The following is a 17,589-nucleotide window of genomic DNA, read 5'->3' as shown; positions in this document are numbered from 1 at the left end:
GTTTGGTCCCAAATGTTCTCACAGAACAGCTCGACCTTTTACTAAATTACACTCAGATGGACTTTATTTATTGTACAATGACGTTTGAAGCATGTATTAAGGCATGCTGTATGCTTCAGTTTGTCTCTAAGTAATTTGAAACCATGTCTCATTTCCCATCTGCCAGTGCTATACATGTTCTGTGGCTATAATGTGAAAACATGTGAAATAGTTCAATGGTTAAAAACATGTTTGTAAGAGATTGTACATTGGTAACATGCTAATAAAACTATGCACATTAACGTCACACGTTATATTTAGTTGCTGCGTTCTGCAGTATTTTTGTTCTTCCTTAGAATGTTGAAGTTTTATAAACAGAAGGACATAAAAAGATACAGATCTGGAAAAAACTAAGAGCCCACTGTACTGAACCCCATTGAAAACCTCCTGGTTATTCCACCAAATATTGATTTCTGAACTCTTCCTAAGTTAAAACATTAGTATCGTTGTTTCTAAATTAATATGAACTTGTTTTCTTTGCTTTATTTGAGGTCTGAAACACTGCATTTTTTTTGTTATTTTGACCATTTCTAAATTTCTGCAAATAAATGCTAAATTTTTGCTTGGAATTTCAGAGACACGTTGCCAATAGTTCATAGAATAAAAGAACAATGTTAATTTTACTCAAACATAAACCTATACAGAGTAAAATTAGAGAAACTGGTAATTTGAAGTGGTTTCTTAATTTTTCCAGAGCTGTATAAGCATTTTTATAACTTTTATCATAGATAACCATGTAAATCTTCAACAAGGCTTTTTAAATCTTGACACTCTTGTCGGGGAAAAACAGGATCAAGTGCAAAGTACCTTGATATGACTTGTTATGAAACAGGGCTTGGTGTTCTTGGTCTTTTCCCCCGTCTCTCTTTTTTATTATTATTATGCTTTATTTTATTATTATTTTAATTGTATTATTTTGACCTCTGATCTTACCTGAGGTGGTGCTTATTATAGTTTGCATGAGTCTCAAAGCCTTTGACAATCTTTTTAAAATCCATTCCCAAATGATAGAGTGTTTCTTACCTGTTCTTGAATATTTTTAGCCTGGGGTAAAATGCGTTGGATCATGCACCATTCAAACAAAACAAATCTCATCTACATTTTAACATTGATCCATTTTGGTTTAGATTTTCTTTTTCTTGAAGGGGATGTATTATGCAAAATTCACATTTTGCACATTTTTGTAGTTTGATGTAGGTTTCTACTGTTTGGAAAAAAAACAACCCAAGTCATTTTTTGGAAATAAGTAAAAGTTTTTTTGGTATCAAGGACCTGAACTGAAAAATGAACATCCTGATTATTAAATCACAATCAGTGTTTACTGCCTCGTTACTTAGCAACCCCACATGGAGCTCCAGCTGGTTTCACTGTATGCGCTGTACAGTGGCTGCTGGAAAAGACAAGTTTTGACTTACTATCCAGAAACCACTTTCTGCAGTTTTGTTGGTTGTGCAGGAGGCTCCACTTCTGCTTCTCTAAGATGTATGGTTGTATAATCGTACAACTGTTTGCAGCCCTTTTCACATGCAAGTGTAAACAGGGAGTTGGGACTCATCTGGATTTAAAGTGACAGGAGGCCCTAAAGCAGCTTAACGTGAGAGGAGCTCAAATTAGGCAGAACTGAGCAGACTGAAATCATCTGAGAATGATTTTATTGAAAACATGTAAAAATAAGTTTAGCATGGCCGTTAGGCCTGTCTTAAGTTGTTCAAGGAGGTGACCTTTAATAAATGAAATCACCATGTGGAAACCGCTTACCTGAGAGGAAAATTATTTTACCTGACATCTTAAAATTACACAAACTTTTACATGTAAGTGTTGAAAAAAAGAAGCAAAAACAGAAGAAATCTGAAAGAAGCAACTTTTTTTTAGAGTTGTACTAGTTATAAATACTACACACTGTGGCACCACTTAGCCCTATTTAAGTCCGTGAAATAGTAGTACTTAAAAGTTTGTGTAGTGATTTTCTGGCCCAAATCCCAAAAGAAAGTGGAACATAAAAAAAACCTAACATACAAAAACATTAACCTAAAACTTTCTTTTAATTATTTAAAATCTTTGTGTAATGTGCTATTTTGTAATATTTAGAGTTAAATTACAGATGTTTCTTAAACAAGTCAAACAAAGAAAGTTAGTTTGAAGATAACTTAAAAAAAAAAAAATAAAGAAAATAAAGCTAAAGAAAAAAATCACTAGAACATTTTTGACAATTTGGACAGAGACCACAGAAAGCTTTCACCACATTGACATTGCAAACATTTTGTTGCTTTTTTTGAAATGTCAATCTCGCATGATGCAATTAGATTTAATCTACTTTTTTGACGCTGTCAAAAACGTAGATTAAATCTAACTGAAACCATAAAAGTAGATTAAATCTAACTGAAACCATAAAGCACGGAGGTTCAGACAGCATTGCAGAGATTACCATTACCAGCAACCAAACAATTATTTGGCTCCACCCACTCACATCGTCATTTATGACAGAGAGGAGTAAAAATCTTCCCCTGTAAGGTTGGAAGGGTTGAGGTCAGTGTAGGGTTGAGTACTGCTTGTATAGTTCATGTAGACATCCACATCAGCATCACTCGTCTGTGGAAAATTCCTGGAGAAAGAAAATTTTTGATTAATCTTGTCATATTGTACATTTTTACCCAGATAGATTCAAGAATGAAACTCACTTTGGGATCTCTTCAGGTGGCAGTGGGACATCTAAAATAAAACAAATACATTTTAAAGATTCACAAATGCTTTAAATAAGAATTTGACTCGAGCAGATTTGTCTTTACCTTTCTTTGGAGCGTTCGAAGTGCTTAGTTTGTTGCCAGATTTTTCCCAACAGAACCAGCACAGACCGGCAATGATGCCAATCAAGATCACAATAGTAAAGGCAAAAGCTGCTTTTCCTAACTTCTCTCCTAGGGAAACAAGGTGGGGAAACAGATTGTCAACAAAGACAAAAACTTTAAGTTTTAATATGACAACGGACATGAAAACAGACAATATGGATAAAGCATGGTCCAGTTTCTAAGATTTTTCAGTTTTTTTCAGTTGTTACAGTTTATTGTCTAATGTAAGGAAGATTTGGTTGATTTTATGATGCAGAAGGTTTATCTTTATAACTTAGAATGATCCAAAGTTAATTTAGCTCAGTTATTCAGTTCATATAATGAAACTCAAACACAGTAACATAAAGATTTGGCTGATTTGTGGCAGTAAATAGTGGATTAGATCAGTTTCACATAAGCTTTGGCCAATAACCGATCAACCGAAATAAGAATAATCGGGGCTAATTGATCCTCCCAAACTGCATTTTCTTTTGAATATTTCAGATATGGAAATCTGTAAGAAATCGTGTTAATTTTGAGAGAATTGGTGAATCTATAAATAATGTTCTGGAAATAGGTGAGGGTTCTCTAGAATCTAGAAATCTAACCCAACTGAGAAGATGTTTTGAGATGTATTGTCATCATGCAAAATCAGGTAATAATACAGAAATGGTTATTTAAAAAGCAAACAAGAAAACCCAGAAAACATCTGACCTGCTGTTGGTATGGAGACGATGTACACATCGTGATTTTGGCTCATGCACTTCCCAATATTGAGGATTTCACACCTGTATGTCCCAGTTTGTTTGGGCTCGGTGAGGAGCAGTACCTTACCTGAACCCACATTTTCCCAGCTCTCATTTTGAAGAAGGGACCTGGACCAGATTATGTTTTGTGATGGGATTATTGTTTGACAGCTTAGCTCGACTGTTAGACCTGCAGCAACTGGGTAGTCTGGTGTGGCCACAAGATGCGGGCAATCCAGTGGTATTGTTGTTTTTGGTTCTATGGTGGAAAGAAGGAAAATAAGATAAGAAAAATAGAATATTTTCATTAAAAAAATTATAACAAAGCAGTATTTTCTTTTGTTTGTCGCTTTTAGTTTTACTACACACAGTTTAGATATTTATGATCTGTCAATCTTATTTTAGAATGAATATTTCACACATATGTGGTAACTGTACTGCATCATTTTCCTATATAATCTTTAAACAGTACAACTAGCACTATGTTTAATTGTTTTTATTGGAAAATATCAGACAAAATGAAGAGTCTTTTTGGGTCTAGATCATGAGATTATGGTGACAAGCTGGGTTTTCTGTTTATTAACACTTTCTTCATATGCTTAAACAAACTGAAACAAATATATCTTGTGTACTCCAAAGTATTTTTATGGTACTGAAGGTGATCCTACTGAAAATGGAAATCTCAGGAAGAGATGCTGTGGGGACAAATTCTCCAGTCAGCCGACAGCCATTGCAGCCAATACAAGAATAAATCAGGCTGTTTATTAGAGAGAATAAGTTTCAAAAACATCAACAATATAACTCTCCGTTTCAAAGATGTCGCAATAGTAACTACAACTTCACAATATATTAGAAAGTTATTGTTATTAGGGTAATTATATGCAATATCAATTTCAAAAAGAATTGTTTGGTTTGAGAAAAAATAGCAAATAATCAATGTTTATACTGACAATTAGAAAAGTACAAAAAAGGTGTTTCTATGCCACAACAGTAAATATAGTCACATAAAACCATGGTGTTGTCTGTAATGAGGTCAAAGCAGAAGTATGCTAACACTGTTTAGTTAAGTTGATTTAATTGTTGATTTATTGCACCATATCACCACTACAACTTCCAACATTATTGCATGTTTTATTAATATTGCCCAACCTGATTAATAAACCACATTTAAAGTCAACTCTGGTTAACTTAAAGCTTTCTGACTTTCTAAATTTAAAGTAAAATTGTCATTTGGAAGTGATCTGGAGAGAAATGGGGAAAATATGTTAAAAGTTCTAGAAACACACAAAGAACAAAAAACAAACAAAAAACAGAATAAATGTCACAATTCGTTACCTAGCAACCTAAAGCCAAGTCCAGTCCCTCACCTGGCAACCCAAGTGAAGCTCCACCCACTAAATTCAAGACGCTAAGCTGCCGCTGTGGCGTCTTTAATGAAGCTGCATACAGAGCTGCATACACGTGTCCATTCATTTTCTCCCAGTCACGGAGAACCCAGCTGCGTCGCTTCATTTTATTTTTGTTTACAATGTTTTGAAGAAAGTTGTAGTTTGCACAAATCGGTTTAGGAAGGAGTCCTCTGAAAACTACCAACACTACATTCAGGTGTTCCGTCCAAAACACCTGGACGGAAGAACGATTATGTTCCTACTACTCGTCACAATTCTGCAGATGATGGCAAGGTAAGTACATAATGATGTGTGTTTTGTATTGTTTGGCACGAACATGATTTGTTAGTTAGCATAAGCTAACGTTGTGCTAACTGACGCCTTTGCTAGCCCTGTGCCCCACGTTACATTTACGAAAAGAACGTTTTTTTGTGCTGAATTATTGTACTTTTGGTTGTGCTTCGGGGTCAAATATGTAAGGTTGTACCACTGTGTGTCTGCTTGCAGCCATTTTCAGTGTCTGCTGCGCTAACGTAAACGCTAAGTTAGGAGGGCGTGACCATCAGCAACTAATTTGCATAATCGTGACGTAGCCCTTAAACCCCGCATTCCTAATGAGCTCAAAACAGGCAGAACTGATCATAATTTTGTGTAATAAATGTAATTAACATGTTTTGTATAGCTCACATACATATCTTGGCTTGTTCAAGAGAGCAAGGCAGACCTAAAATCATTTACTGATTTAATAGATTGATGTTTTATTACTTTTTTCACCTGGACAATGTTTGATTAGCTATTACTTTAATAGTTTAAGGCTTGGAGTGGTTTATCCAGCATTAAACTGATATCCGTTCACGTTTTCATTTATTGGTTTTGTATCTAATCCAGGCTTGGTTTGAAACCTTCAGGGTTTTATATAATCCAGGCATTTAACTGCATGTGTTTTTGGAACCTCAACAAATTGTGATGTTGAAAATTAACAATTAAGGACATTAATAAAAACGTGTGCTGAAAACACATAATTTTCAGAAATTACGTTTTCTCTCTTCAAACGTAAGCATTATTTTACGCCCAATTTTCTTTTCCCCAAAAACAGATTCCATGTATTTTCAGGTTATGCGGAAAACCTGCATTGTTATTTATTTGTCCATAAAAGGTGAACAATCTAGCCCTATAAATCTCTGCTTGTTTAAACCTCAGCTTTACCTTTACAAAGCTACCTCTGTCTTTTAAATCAACAAAGAAAAAAAATCTAGGTGTTTATTACCTTCTGTCGAAGTTGTGGTCATCGGGTGGGATGTTTTTGTGGGTAAATTAGTAGTCAGGGATGTCTCTGCAAAGACATTTTAAGAAAGAGATTTTAAAAGGCATCAAAAAACAGCTGCTCTCACTTTCTGCCTTGAGACATTTTACTTACCTGTGCTTGCACACAGGGAAAAAACAAGAAAGCAAAGAAACATGTTGTATGTGATGAATCTCCTCCTGTTACGTCTGTGTGTGATACACAAAGCTGATTTATTGTTCAACTCCAAACTCAGGAGGAAGTATGAGACATGGAAACTGTAGGAAGAGAAGTCTCAACTTCCCTTCATAAAAAATTTACAAAACAATGCAATGATTGATCACACAAGCTTCCACAAAAGGAGAAAAAAAACCGTAGCACGCTCTGTTTTCCACAGCATGAGCACAGAAAGTCAGCAGAGGTTTTATAAAACATAATTTGGTCGGGAAAAGTTTCTAACATTTAAAATCTTCCACTCAGTTATAACCTGAAGGAAGAACAGTGTTTTTTTTCTAACTAGCTTTTATTGGATTTTTATAAAAAACAAAGCTGGCAGGCAAGTCTATCAGAAACACAATACGTTTGGTCTCAGAGTTTCATATCTCCGACAGAAGGCCCCTTCAGGCTCAGCTTGAGATGGCAGCTCAGATTGTAGCAGGCAGGTAGGCAGATTAGCTCGCTGACCTGAGGGAGCTGCTCACTGGCTGCCAGGAGGAGCAACTGGATTTTAAACGGTTTCTGCACAAAACAAAGAAACCTGCTTCAGAATATTCAGCAACCTTGTCTGACAGTCGGCATTTTAGTTGAGTATCTTCTCAACATCTGTCAAATAAAGAGCTGTAAAAAGTTTTTGCCATTTTTTTTGCTGCCAAGTCACTTAAGTATTTCAGTTTGCCAGACTAGTTTTTATTTTAAACAAAGATCTCAACCCTGCCTGGTTCAATGTGAAACATTAGTTGTGATTAGTTACGTTTTTTAAAAATTGAGTTCAGTATCACAAACCACACCTCAGTCCCAGAAATCACTTAAAGGGGCAGTTTTACACATTTCCCCGGCACACACAGCTATTTTATAGCACAAAAAATTTAATATGTTACCTTCAGTTGTTAAGAAATTGCTTAAAAGAAATTTGATTTCTCAATGTCGACACCTTGAAATTGGGCCTCTCTCTCTCTCTCTTTAAGAAGCTCCTGCTCGTTCTGATAATCTGCCTTCAACAACCGTTAACAGCACTGCACTGAGAAGTAGTTCTTATAATGCACTCAGCAGACGTGTAGTCCCACCAGTTGTTTACCAATTGATGCTGCCACTAGTCTGGAGGAACGGAGTAGAGAAGACAAGGGGACGGGGTGCTCAGTGGGGCAGAAACTCAGCCGGGTCGCAGCTCTGTGGAGGAAGTTTGTTAGGCACTCCGATCGGCTTTCCCAGCACAATAAAGTGATTTCTTCAACATGCATGAAAGAATCAAAGCAACGTCATGATATAATGCTCAAAAAAGTTTATATTATGTACTAACCCAAACAGACTTGTTTGCCAACATGAAACGGACTAAAGCATCTCAAAAGTCAACACTTAAAGAAATTTAATAGCTGACGGGGAAAAAAACAAATTCGCTGATGTCCATCAGTCTGGAAAGGGCTACAAAACCACTTTTTAAAGGGCATTTTCATCTTCAACCGCTCATCCATGAGGTTACAAAAGCCACTTCTCCATTGTCAAGTCTTAACTCTAGCTGGTTAATGTCTGGTTCGGCTCTAGCCAAGTAGTTTCTGTCTCCATCGGCAGCGATTCCTCACTACAGTGGGTGTGTATATGTGCAGGAACGTGAATCATTTGTTGAGAAAGGGCTAACATTACCCAGACTTTCAGAGTCAGGATGATGTTGTTGAAACCATGAATTCTGCTCGCTAACTGAAAATCCTGAAGGCAATACCTCTTTATCCGTTCGGATCCTCAAGCTCAAGCAAAGGCCATTAGAAGCTCAAGAACAGGCCATTAGAAGCTGCACCATTTCTTGTGCTTCAGCAGGACAAAATATTAATTTTATAAAATCATGAAGATGTTTTATTCAAGATGACATGTATCTGAAATTATTCAACAACTGAAGTGAAACGGTAATGGTAAAATTTCTCTCTGAAAAAGTGAAAAATCAAGCAGAAATACTTAAATGTAATAATAAGCATAATTTACAGAGGAACTGGGCTGTAGCTACTGAGGTGTTTTTGCAGATACAGTTACTAATGTGACATTGTGATGTTCCTATAATAAAGGAAGTGGTTTCTCTTGCATCAGTAAAGTGTTGCTAAAACAAACTGACTGATACTGTCCTGAGTGAAAAGTGGGCAGATACAGGTTTCACAACACATAGTAGGAATGAACTTGAGTGACTTGGTGTAAAAAGCTATAGCAGTAAATAACATTTAATGCAATCACTTTGCGTGAGACTCTGAGGTCTGTCAAGAGTTTCTATGATTCATTTCAAAACATTGTAAGTAGGTTAAGTTATAAAGAACAGGCCATTAGAAGCTGCACCATTTCTTGTGCTCTCTTAGTTACTACTGCAGTACATGTGGGTGAATTTTGGTTTTGTTCAGTGGAAAACAACAGAAAAATAAGCCTCAAACCACATGAGAGAGCTCTGTTGTAATTCTGAGCTTCTTAGAGAAGTCAACATGCAAGACATAAATCTGTCCTCAGAAGTGCTGTTACCTTCTGGTACTAAGGGTTGTTAACTGTGCTGCAAATCTGTTATCTTTTTGATTTTGTAATGATCTTCATAAAAACTTATCATGGCATTTTTAAAGTACCTCCAAACTTGTTCTGTCCTGGGTTGTTTTGAGTTTTGTTTATTCTCTGTTCCTTAGTTTCTTTCTTTAATTAGATGGATCTTGTTTCTGTTTTACTCTAGTTCAGTCCTTCTTGATGTTTCTAGTCATGTTTATTTCCTGTTTCAAGTTATTTCTTGTTGCACTAGTTTAATTATGCTTTTTAGGTCCAGTTATTCTTTAATGTTAGATTAATTTCCTAGTACCTTGTATACTCTCCCTCGCCCCCTGTGCCATTTTCTTTCTCTCTCCCTTCACATCTGCAATCATTAACTCACCAGCCCAGGTCTTTTGTTCAGTATTTAAACCTCTTCTCCTGTTACTCCTTGCCAGTTCCTCCCATTACTTCCTCGTTACTTCCCTGCATTCCCACTGTTCTCCTTGCTGTTTTATTTCTCTTGGATTTATGTTATTTTTGTCCTGGCTTCATTTGGATTTTGTAAGCTTTGTCCTTAATTTTTTTTATTAAACAATTCTTCATCTACTCAATGCCTCCGTCACTCTCCATTTTGGTCCTCATACCAACATATCATCAGTAAGACAAACTTAGTTGTCTTATTAGCCACATAAATGCAGGATGCAGTCTCAAGAGTACCATATTGGTACAAAACACAAGTGTGTTTTGGGTTAGGCAGATATGGATTACTTTTTGGTCTATCTCATAAAATTCCAAGTTAGTTACTTTAAAATTTGCAGTTATTTTTGTGATGCACTGTATTTTTAGGTGTGGCAGTGAGCTTCATCTTGTTTTAGGGAAGCACTGAATGCAGATGTTGTTTCCTGTAAAAGAAAAAAAAAGTTTCCGTTGCCTTTGTTGGTTATAGTTTGAACATATCTTGATGACTACACCCACAGTTCCCTTATTGCTGCAGAAGAGGACTAAGCTGTGATCGTGCACTCTGCCCTGCTGTCACTTCCTGTTGACCAAGGAAGAAAAAAAAAAGAGCTACAATGTTAATGTAACATCAAATACCTTAGCTGTTAAAGCTGCAGAATGTAACTTTTATAAAGAGTTTTTTAGATATTTGTTAAAACTGTCATCAGGTTAAGATTTATCTTCTCCACTTCCTCCTTGAGTTACTATTGCAATCTGAAGAAATACACAAAAACAACCAATAAGAGGCAGGAAGAGGGTCTTGGTGCTGTCAATCATACTCATGTACTCACCACTAAATGTACTAAACAAGTTATTGTTAAAGAAAAACCGTTTATCTGCTTGAGCATTCACAACAGGCTATGCTAACTGGAGTATACCAGAGAGAAGGGGGGAGAAAAAGGGGATGAGCAGCGCCACACAATATTGTGACTGACAGCACTAAGACCCACCTCCTGGCTTAGGTTGGTTGTTTGTAGCACTGGGAGAAGGCAGAGGAACTCAATTTTTTCCACAGATTATCAGTCTCATACCGTACAATCATGTCATAGTGACGAAAAATGTATTTTCTATAAAAGTTACTGCAGCTTTGATCATTAAACTAAAACGTAGTGAAGTTAGAGAAAGATCTACCTGTATTCTATCACTTGTGCTGGTTAACATGTGCAACACTGAACAGGTGAGCAGGGACATTATAGTGTAACTGAAGCTGTGTGCACCACAGGTGAGAGCGAGAGAAAGATAAATGGTAATGCTGTATAATTATCCACTCTCACGAGTGTGCACATCAGAGTGTGTATCCCTGATCGTGTATTTTAATCCCGAGTCATTACTCTTCATTATTCCTCCATTATTCATCACTCATTCATTATTCTGGCTGTTCTGCAGGCTGCATAGATGTCTGTTAGTTATCGCCACAGAAACCACTGCAGCCCTCCTTCCAGTAAAATATCGAGGTCAGGCTTTTCTCACTCACTCATTTTGAGATCTTGATCTCTGCTTCTCATACTTGATCAAATGAAAAAGAAATAAATAATGTTTTTGTCATGCCTGACTACCTCTATGGGAATTTTGTTGTTATTAATCTCCAGAGTGCGGCATTGGCCCAGTAGAAGCAAAACCAATGTCTGTGTAGCTTCTCCTCAGGGTAGGCAGAATTTAAAAAGGGGTAGTGAGAAAATCATCTCCTCCGCATTAAGCAGTTTGAGTCATTATTTCACTATTTGCACTATTTTGCATAGAAATAGAAAAAGCCACCAACACAGAAGAGTACATTCTTATTGGACACAACAAAAACGTGAAATATGAATAATAACAGCATTTTAGAGTTTTAAACAGACTTGATTTAGTAACTGGGTCAGGCTTGTCGGCTCACAAACAACTTTTCTACCCAAACTCTGAGATCAGAGCTTTTTAAGATTTTGCCCTTTTGTCACTAATTTGGCAACACGTTTAGAGTAATTGTCCATTTGCAAAGCCTATTTGCACCCAAGATTGAACGTGGTCTTGAGTTCTTACTTTAATATTTCTAAATATCAGTGTTCTTTCTTAATGATTGTCATTTTAAACCTCTATTTTTCTATTTTTTATGTTCTTTTTTTGAGTAATATTTTCCTCTGTAAGCTCCACCAGGATCTTCTTAAGGTCTGGTGGATTAGTTCAGGGGTTAATGTATGAAAAGATGCAGAAGGACCCATCTGCTCCTCAAACACTATGATGGCTGCACATTTCCATGGTGTTTATATTTGCATATGATTGTTTAAAGGGGGGTTATTATGTAAAATCTCCCGATTGTTGAGTCACAAGCAACGGGCAAAGTTACCTAGAAATCCCAGCACAGCTCCAGCATGTTTGGTCAGCTGGGTTTACCGCTATATGCGCTCTACAATGGCTACTGGAAGACAAGTGTTTTATTGTTGACTTTAACATCCAGAAGCTACTTGCTGCATTGTTGTTGGTTGTGCTGATTGTTGTTACTTATAATGTTCAAAGACGTAAAAGTGTAAATGTTGAGTTGGGGGGCGTGGCCTGCAGCTGTTCATTTGGATTTACGGTGGCAAGAAGCCTTAAAACAGCTCATTCTGAAAGCTGCTCAAAACCAGCAGAACTGACCTAATTAATCTGTGCAATTTTTTTTTGTATAACCCATAGATTTATACTAACCTGTTCAAAGAAGCATCATAGGTCCTCTTTGAAGAGACAGAGGCCAATTTTGAGGAACCAAAGTCAAAGTCAGTTTTGATATATATATAATTTTTGCTTGATTGTGCTATAAAATGGTAGTATGTGCCTGCAAATACATAATACCACCCCTTAAAATAAATGAACGTGGCACCTGGAGGCATCTGGAAATTTTCCACTACAGTATTCTCCTCCAGACATCTTGGCTGATTTTTTAATTTCTGTGTGAGGACAGAAAAACAGTTTTTATTATTTTTTATTTTTTACTGCACTTGTACAAGTCTGTATCTCAGTGAAGATTTTTGACAGTACAAAATCAACCACTGGATGGTGCTAAGTTTCCACAATTTGAGTGAATGCCTTAATGCTTGCAAAGCCCCATTTGTAGTCTTTTATCATGTGCTGTATGTATATTACACGAAATTATGAATTTTTTAGTTCGTTTTCTGGAAGAAGTCAAGAATAGAAATTTGTCATGGATAATAAACAGATGCCACTTTGCAGTCTCCTCTAAAGAGGCTATTTTAATCCACATGTATCAACACACGCATAGATGTATTTATGGATTTATTCTGTATATTTCAGATTCATTGGTTTGGTTCCTTTAAATGAACTCCTCATGCAGCTGCTTTCAGTGTCTCTGTGAAAGCACTTGGCTGTGGGCTGTTTTTTTGTTCACACTTGAATTGCTGCTTCCCTCCTCTGGTGCCTTCAGTTTGTCTGCGTCTTCTGAACATTCGCCCTGTGGGGAGCAGCAGCAGTCACTTCATTACAAGGGAAAATGCATTATAATGTTGTTGAGCGGCGAGAGCTCGACGTACAGTCAGAGATTTCCTTTCGGAGACAGTTGCTCTTGATGACTCAAATGAAATATGAAAGCAACGAGTGTGTGTGTGATTGAGGGTGCAGTCATCCCTGCGTCGTGCGTTGATGGATAACTTTCCTCCCTCCTCTTGCCACACGTTGGTTGTCATGCTGGTGATGAGTGGCTTCCTCCTGCCTTTCTGGCGGGTGGTGGGATGTCACAGTCTTACAGGCAGCTGCCAACATGCAACCCCCCTTAAACCCATTCACCCTTCCAGTTCAAATGAGTTACTCCACTATTGTCACCGTCCGTTTAATCATTCCTCTCACAAAGCAGCATCTTACATCAAAATATGGTTTCCCTTTTGCACCTTGCTTTAGAAATGGAAGAAAACCAGTAGCTACAAGAGTTATTATAACGGCATACACGGAAACAACAGGGTACAGACGGCGCTGAGCTCCAGATGGGCGCTTCCTGTGCCAGGCAGGAAATGGGACCGAGCTCCCTCGCCATCATTTTTCATTTTAGCAGAGAACAGAGATGATCATCACTTCATCCCAGCCACATCCATTTCCCCTGAATGCATGAGCTGCGAATTCATTTCTTTTTGTTCTTCTTTCTCTGTGTGCGTCCCAACTGAGTTGACGAGAAACAGACGGATGATCTGACGAGCGCCCGCTCAGCTCTCTGGTGGTGTTTCTGAAAAAGGAAAGAAGAGGATTAGATTGTGATTTGACCAAACAAAAAAGATCTATCGTCTACTGAAAAACACAAATACAATCACATTTAGGAGTTTCCTGTAAGGAGTTTTGCTTGAAATGCTTGAAAAGTGGGATTGAAAGGCCTTTTTGCTGCTTTCTGGACTGAACTGAACTGGTTTTCCTACTTACACAATGATTGCAGCCTGAAACTAAAATAATCTTTAAAAAATCTCATTTGATGCAATGCTTGAAACATCCTCTTTTTTTATTACGTCATTGTAAACCTTTTCAGAAACGTTAACAAAACTAAGGTCTAACTAAAATATCTAAAACATCCCCTCAACACTCCAATATATGCATGCTTCAATAACTTCTTTAATTTCTCTGTGAACATGGGTTATCATTGATTCTGCTTAATCAAATGTGAAAATTATTTTAGTTTAATTTAGTTTGACCTTTACTCACTCCAAATGGTATTCTGGTTTTATTCAAGTGTACAGAAATGGAACCAATCATGCAGAAAAGAACCAAAGTGGCCCTGAAATTAAAGACATTGTGTTTTTTTTTTTTTATCTGGTCCCCAGAACCCTAACCTAAATACAATTTGGACTTGTCTATTGGAGTTGGTGAGGTTTCAAAAAGTGGGTATCCTTCATAAAACATGTTATTCATGTCAAACAGAAATAACAACATAAACAAGTTAACTCGTTTTCACAGATCTCGTGTTGGGTAAAAGCAAGGTGCTTTTTCAAACCTTAACCTTATTGTAGCGAAACATATTAATAACATTTGCTACAGATATATTTCCGAACCTTTGAATGTTCCAGTAAGCACCTGTGGTAAGTCCTTTTACCATAAATCCACCATGACCGGATTCTCCTCATAAGATTTCTTACAGAGGAGTAAAAAATAACCAGGGTTGTCCAAGAACCAAGTACCACTCATTTATTCTTTAATTTATGTATTTATATAGCACTTTAAAACTCAAAGGGAACCAAAGTGATGTACAGAGCAATCAAAAATACACTCTGAGAGCTTCAGAAAGACCTGAAAATAGCATATGTGACTTATCTATGAAAACAAGAATAAATTCCCCCAACTGCCATGACCCTTAATAACACTCATTGCACAAGACTCCACTGCTGAAGAAAAAGTAGGTTGAAGGCCCTTTAAAGTTAGCAGAAAATCCTTTTGACAAGGTTGTGAAATATCACAATGATATAATCTGGTCAAATGACCAAAGTTGAACTTGTAATTGCACACAGCATGCTTAGGAAGAAATAAGAAGTACTGGAAAAATAAGGAAGATGCTAGGAAGAATAAATGAAGAAATTTACTCATGTGATACGATATCTAATACATTTTTATAAAAATCTGAATATTAAATGGGGATTCTAAAACATTATTAGGAAGTCTTCACATCTTCATTAACAAAGACTTCTCTACTAAATCCGTCTTTTCTGTATCTGGGTGTACATGAAGGTTTCTAGTGGTGTATAGCAACAGTATTAGGACTGTGTGTGTGTGTGTGTGTGTGCGTGGGCGTGTGTGTGTACGTATTTTGCTGTCTTGTGCAGATGTCCTGTGTGGGCCCTGTGTTGAACAGATGTCACAAATGCTGATACTTTCCCCGTGCTGAGCGGGAACATGGGAACAAATTACAGCCCCCACCCCAACATACACACAGGCACGCCCCCGCACATGCACACACACACAGCAACCATAACCTTCAGATTACACATGGCCCCTATCAGAGGAAGCAGTCTGGATTTGCAAGATGTAAATACTGAGAGGGTAATCCAGCACAGGGCACAGAGGTGAGTGTGTGAGGGGAATGGTTTAACATGGGCACCAGATGGTGTGTGTGTGTTCTTTAGAGGGAATTTTAGGCGCTGACATTGGGATTATGGTGGTCTGTTTCTAAAGTGATGCAGATGGACCTGCACATTTATTTATTTTTTCCTCCCACACAAGAATCACATGGAAAAAAAAAACCCCAACAAAATGGAATGGATATATATTCAGTCCCTTTTTCATTCTTCCTAATGGCTGCTGCTCTCAAAATTGACTTTTTTGACCTTTACATCATATTTTGTTATTCCTTCATTGTAAACATATACGGAGTGTTACCTTGCATGTTTGAGAAACCTTTTAACCTCCCCCACAAAGCTCCTTCAGACTAGTCAACAGCAACTAACAAACACCTGGTGGAATGGCGCATCAACTGAGCTCATTATACAAGTTACTTCTCAGTGCAACACCAATAAAAACATTGTTAAAGGACTTATAGAGTAGTGATATTTTCATAAGTTCCTGAAGGTGTAGTTTCAGAAATAGGAGGAATTTCAAAAAGTTTAGAGACAGAGGCCCAATTTCAAAGTTGAATTTCTTTTCAGTTATATTTGATATGCAGCATTTTAAAATTGAAGGTTACATAGTTACTTAATTGTGCTCTAAATTGCAAAAATATGCCTGGAAAATACATAATAATGTTCCTTGAAAGAGTTTTAAAAGCATAAAGCATTTTACTACAACATTTTTATCAGATTAGCTTTTTAGCAAAATAAAACAACATTGTGAGGTGCATAATTTTCCTATTATGGCCCTATGCAGCTTTCTTGCAGACCCGATGACATAGGGATTGTTCTGTTGTTTGCTGTAATTAGCTACAAGCATTCGGCATGCTGATGTGAGTGAATTATCTGGTCATTATTGTGGTAATGTTTAAATCATAGATGGTGCCAATTGTGTACCACGCACGTTTTACATGGTGTATGAAGCACTAAGTATGCAATAGAGTGAACTACGGAAAAAATCAATATTAAATAAGTAAGCAGTTTAATTTTTGGCTTTTGGATTAGCAGTTAATATTCTGATTTCTTTAGATTTTCATTGTGCAGTACAGACAGACATTGTTTAGTATAAGTGATTTTTCCCCCCTCTCAAATACATTGCTAACTTTCCATGCTTATTTTTTCAATTAATACAAGTCAGAATCTGCATTTATAAGTCCTCTTGAAGTGCAGTTAAGTCTTTGGAAAGGTAGAATTTCTCCTCTTTGAGAGATTTTTGGAGATTTTTGATAAGCTATGAGCCTGCCTGAGTTATGAACACTAACATCTTTTGTAATAGCTGACACTCACTACAGAAATCAGTAAGAGAGAAAAAAGTTCTTAAATGACAAGTTTCTCTCACTTTTCAGCACTCAGAGGTCACAAAATGATAGAGCCGGCATGCTAGGGTGCATCTTCCCATTCCGGAGAACATTTTCTCCCTTTTCTCCCTCACGGTCCCCTCCTTTTTCCTCCATCACCATCCCTCCCACCCTTTTTGTCCTTGCCATAATTTCATCTCTTTGCACGTCATTAGCAAGCCGGCACCTAATGAATTTCTTATCTCGCTGAATTCAGTGGCTGTTGTGATAACGCTTATTGTTTTCGGTTTGACTATTCCCCATGTTGGAGGCAGTGGTGTGTACAACTGCAAAAATAGTGGAGAGGGAAGGAAAAGAGACAGATGTTTAGAGGTAGAAGGAAGCTCTCACCAATGGGGGCATTTTGGTAGCAAATAACCAAAAAATGTTAAATATCTGCACATGTGAGTGCAATAAAATGTGTTTATAAGTGGTTAGAGCGGATGGCAGCACTCTGGGAGGGATAGTACAGGGAGTGCCATCAAGAAGAACAGGCGGTGCCAATGACAGACAAGAGGCGAAAACAGGCAAATGAAAGCAACGTTGATTCAGCCATTTTTAAATAAATGGAGAAACAAAGAAAAGGCAAATGAAACCTCGAACTGAAACAAGGAGTGAGTGAAGAAGGAACTTGGAGATGATGAAACGGGAAGAGAAAGTGGGTTGGAGGCAGAACGAAGGACAGAGTCGAGGCAGATGGGAATGTTCTGGTTCGCTACTAATGTTTCTC

At 37.2% G+C, this 17,589-nt stretch overlaps 1 protein-coding gene across 1 annotated transcript; it reads right to left on the bottom strand.

Moving 5' to 3' along the window:
• Positions 1-1,674: 1,674 nt before the first annotated feature.
• LOC111612177 lies at positions 1,675-6,512 on the bottom strand. Its single transcript, XM_023352407.1, has 6 exons — positions 6,416-6,512; positions 6,266-6,331; positions 3,579-3,869; positions 2,826-2,954; positions 2,718-2,748; positions 1,675-2,641 (listed from the first exon to the last, which is right to left on the bottom strand). The coding sequence occupies exons 1-6, from the start codon at positions 6,456-6,458 to the stop codon at positions 2,515-2,517; spliced, it is 687 nt and encodes a 228-aa protein (XP_023208175.1). The 5' UTR covers positions 6,459-6,512; the 3' UTR covers positions 1,675-2,514.
• Positions 6,513-17,589: the final 11,077 nt, after the last annotated feature.

This window comes from Xiphophorus maculatus, chromosome 19 (genome assembly GCF_002775205.1).
Source record: "Xiphophorus maculatus strain JP 163 A chromosome 19, X_maculatus-5.0-male, whole genome shotgun sequence".
NCBI lineage: Eukaryota > Metazoa > Chordata > Actinopteri > Cyprinodontiformes > Poeciliidae > Xiphophorus > Xiphophorus maculatus.
This window is presented reverse-complemented; position numbering and strand designations above follow the sequence as displayed.

Bases quoted from the DNA above. Each gene is read 5' to 3' on its own strand.
- LOC111612177 (XM_023352407.1), bottom strand. From the start codon at position 6,458: ATGTTTCTTTGCTTTCTTGTTTTTTCCCTGTGTGCAAGCACAG. The intron at 2,749-2,825 runs GTAAAGACAAAT...GTTTTATTTTAG, and splicing joins TTCGAACGCTCCAAAGAAAG to ATGTCCCACTGCCACCTGAA. The intron at 2,642-2,717 runs GTGAGTTTCATT...TTCTTTCTCCAG, and splicing joins CCACCTGAAGAGATCCCAAA to GAATTTTCCACAGACGAGTG.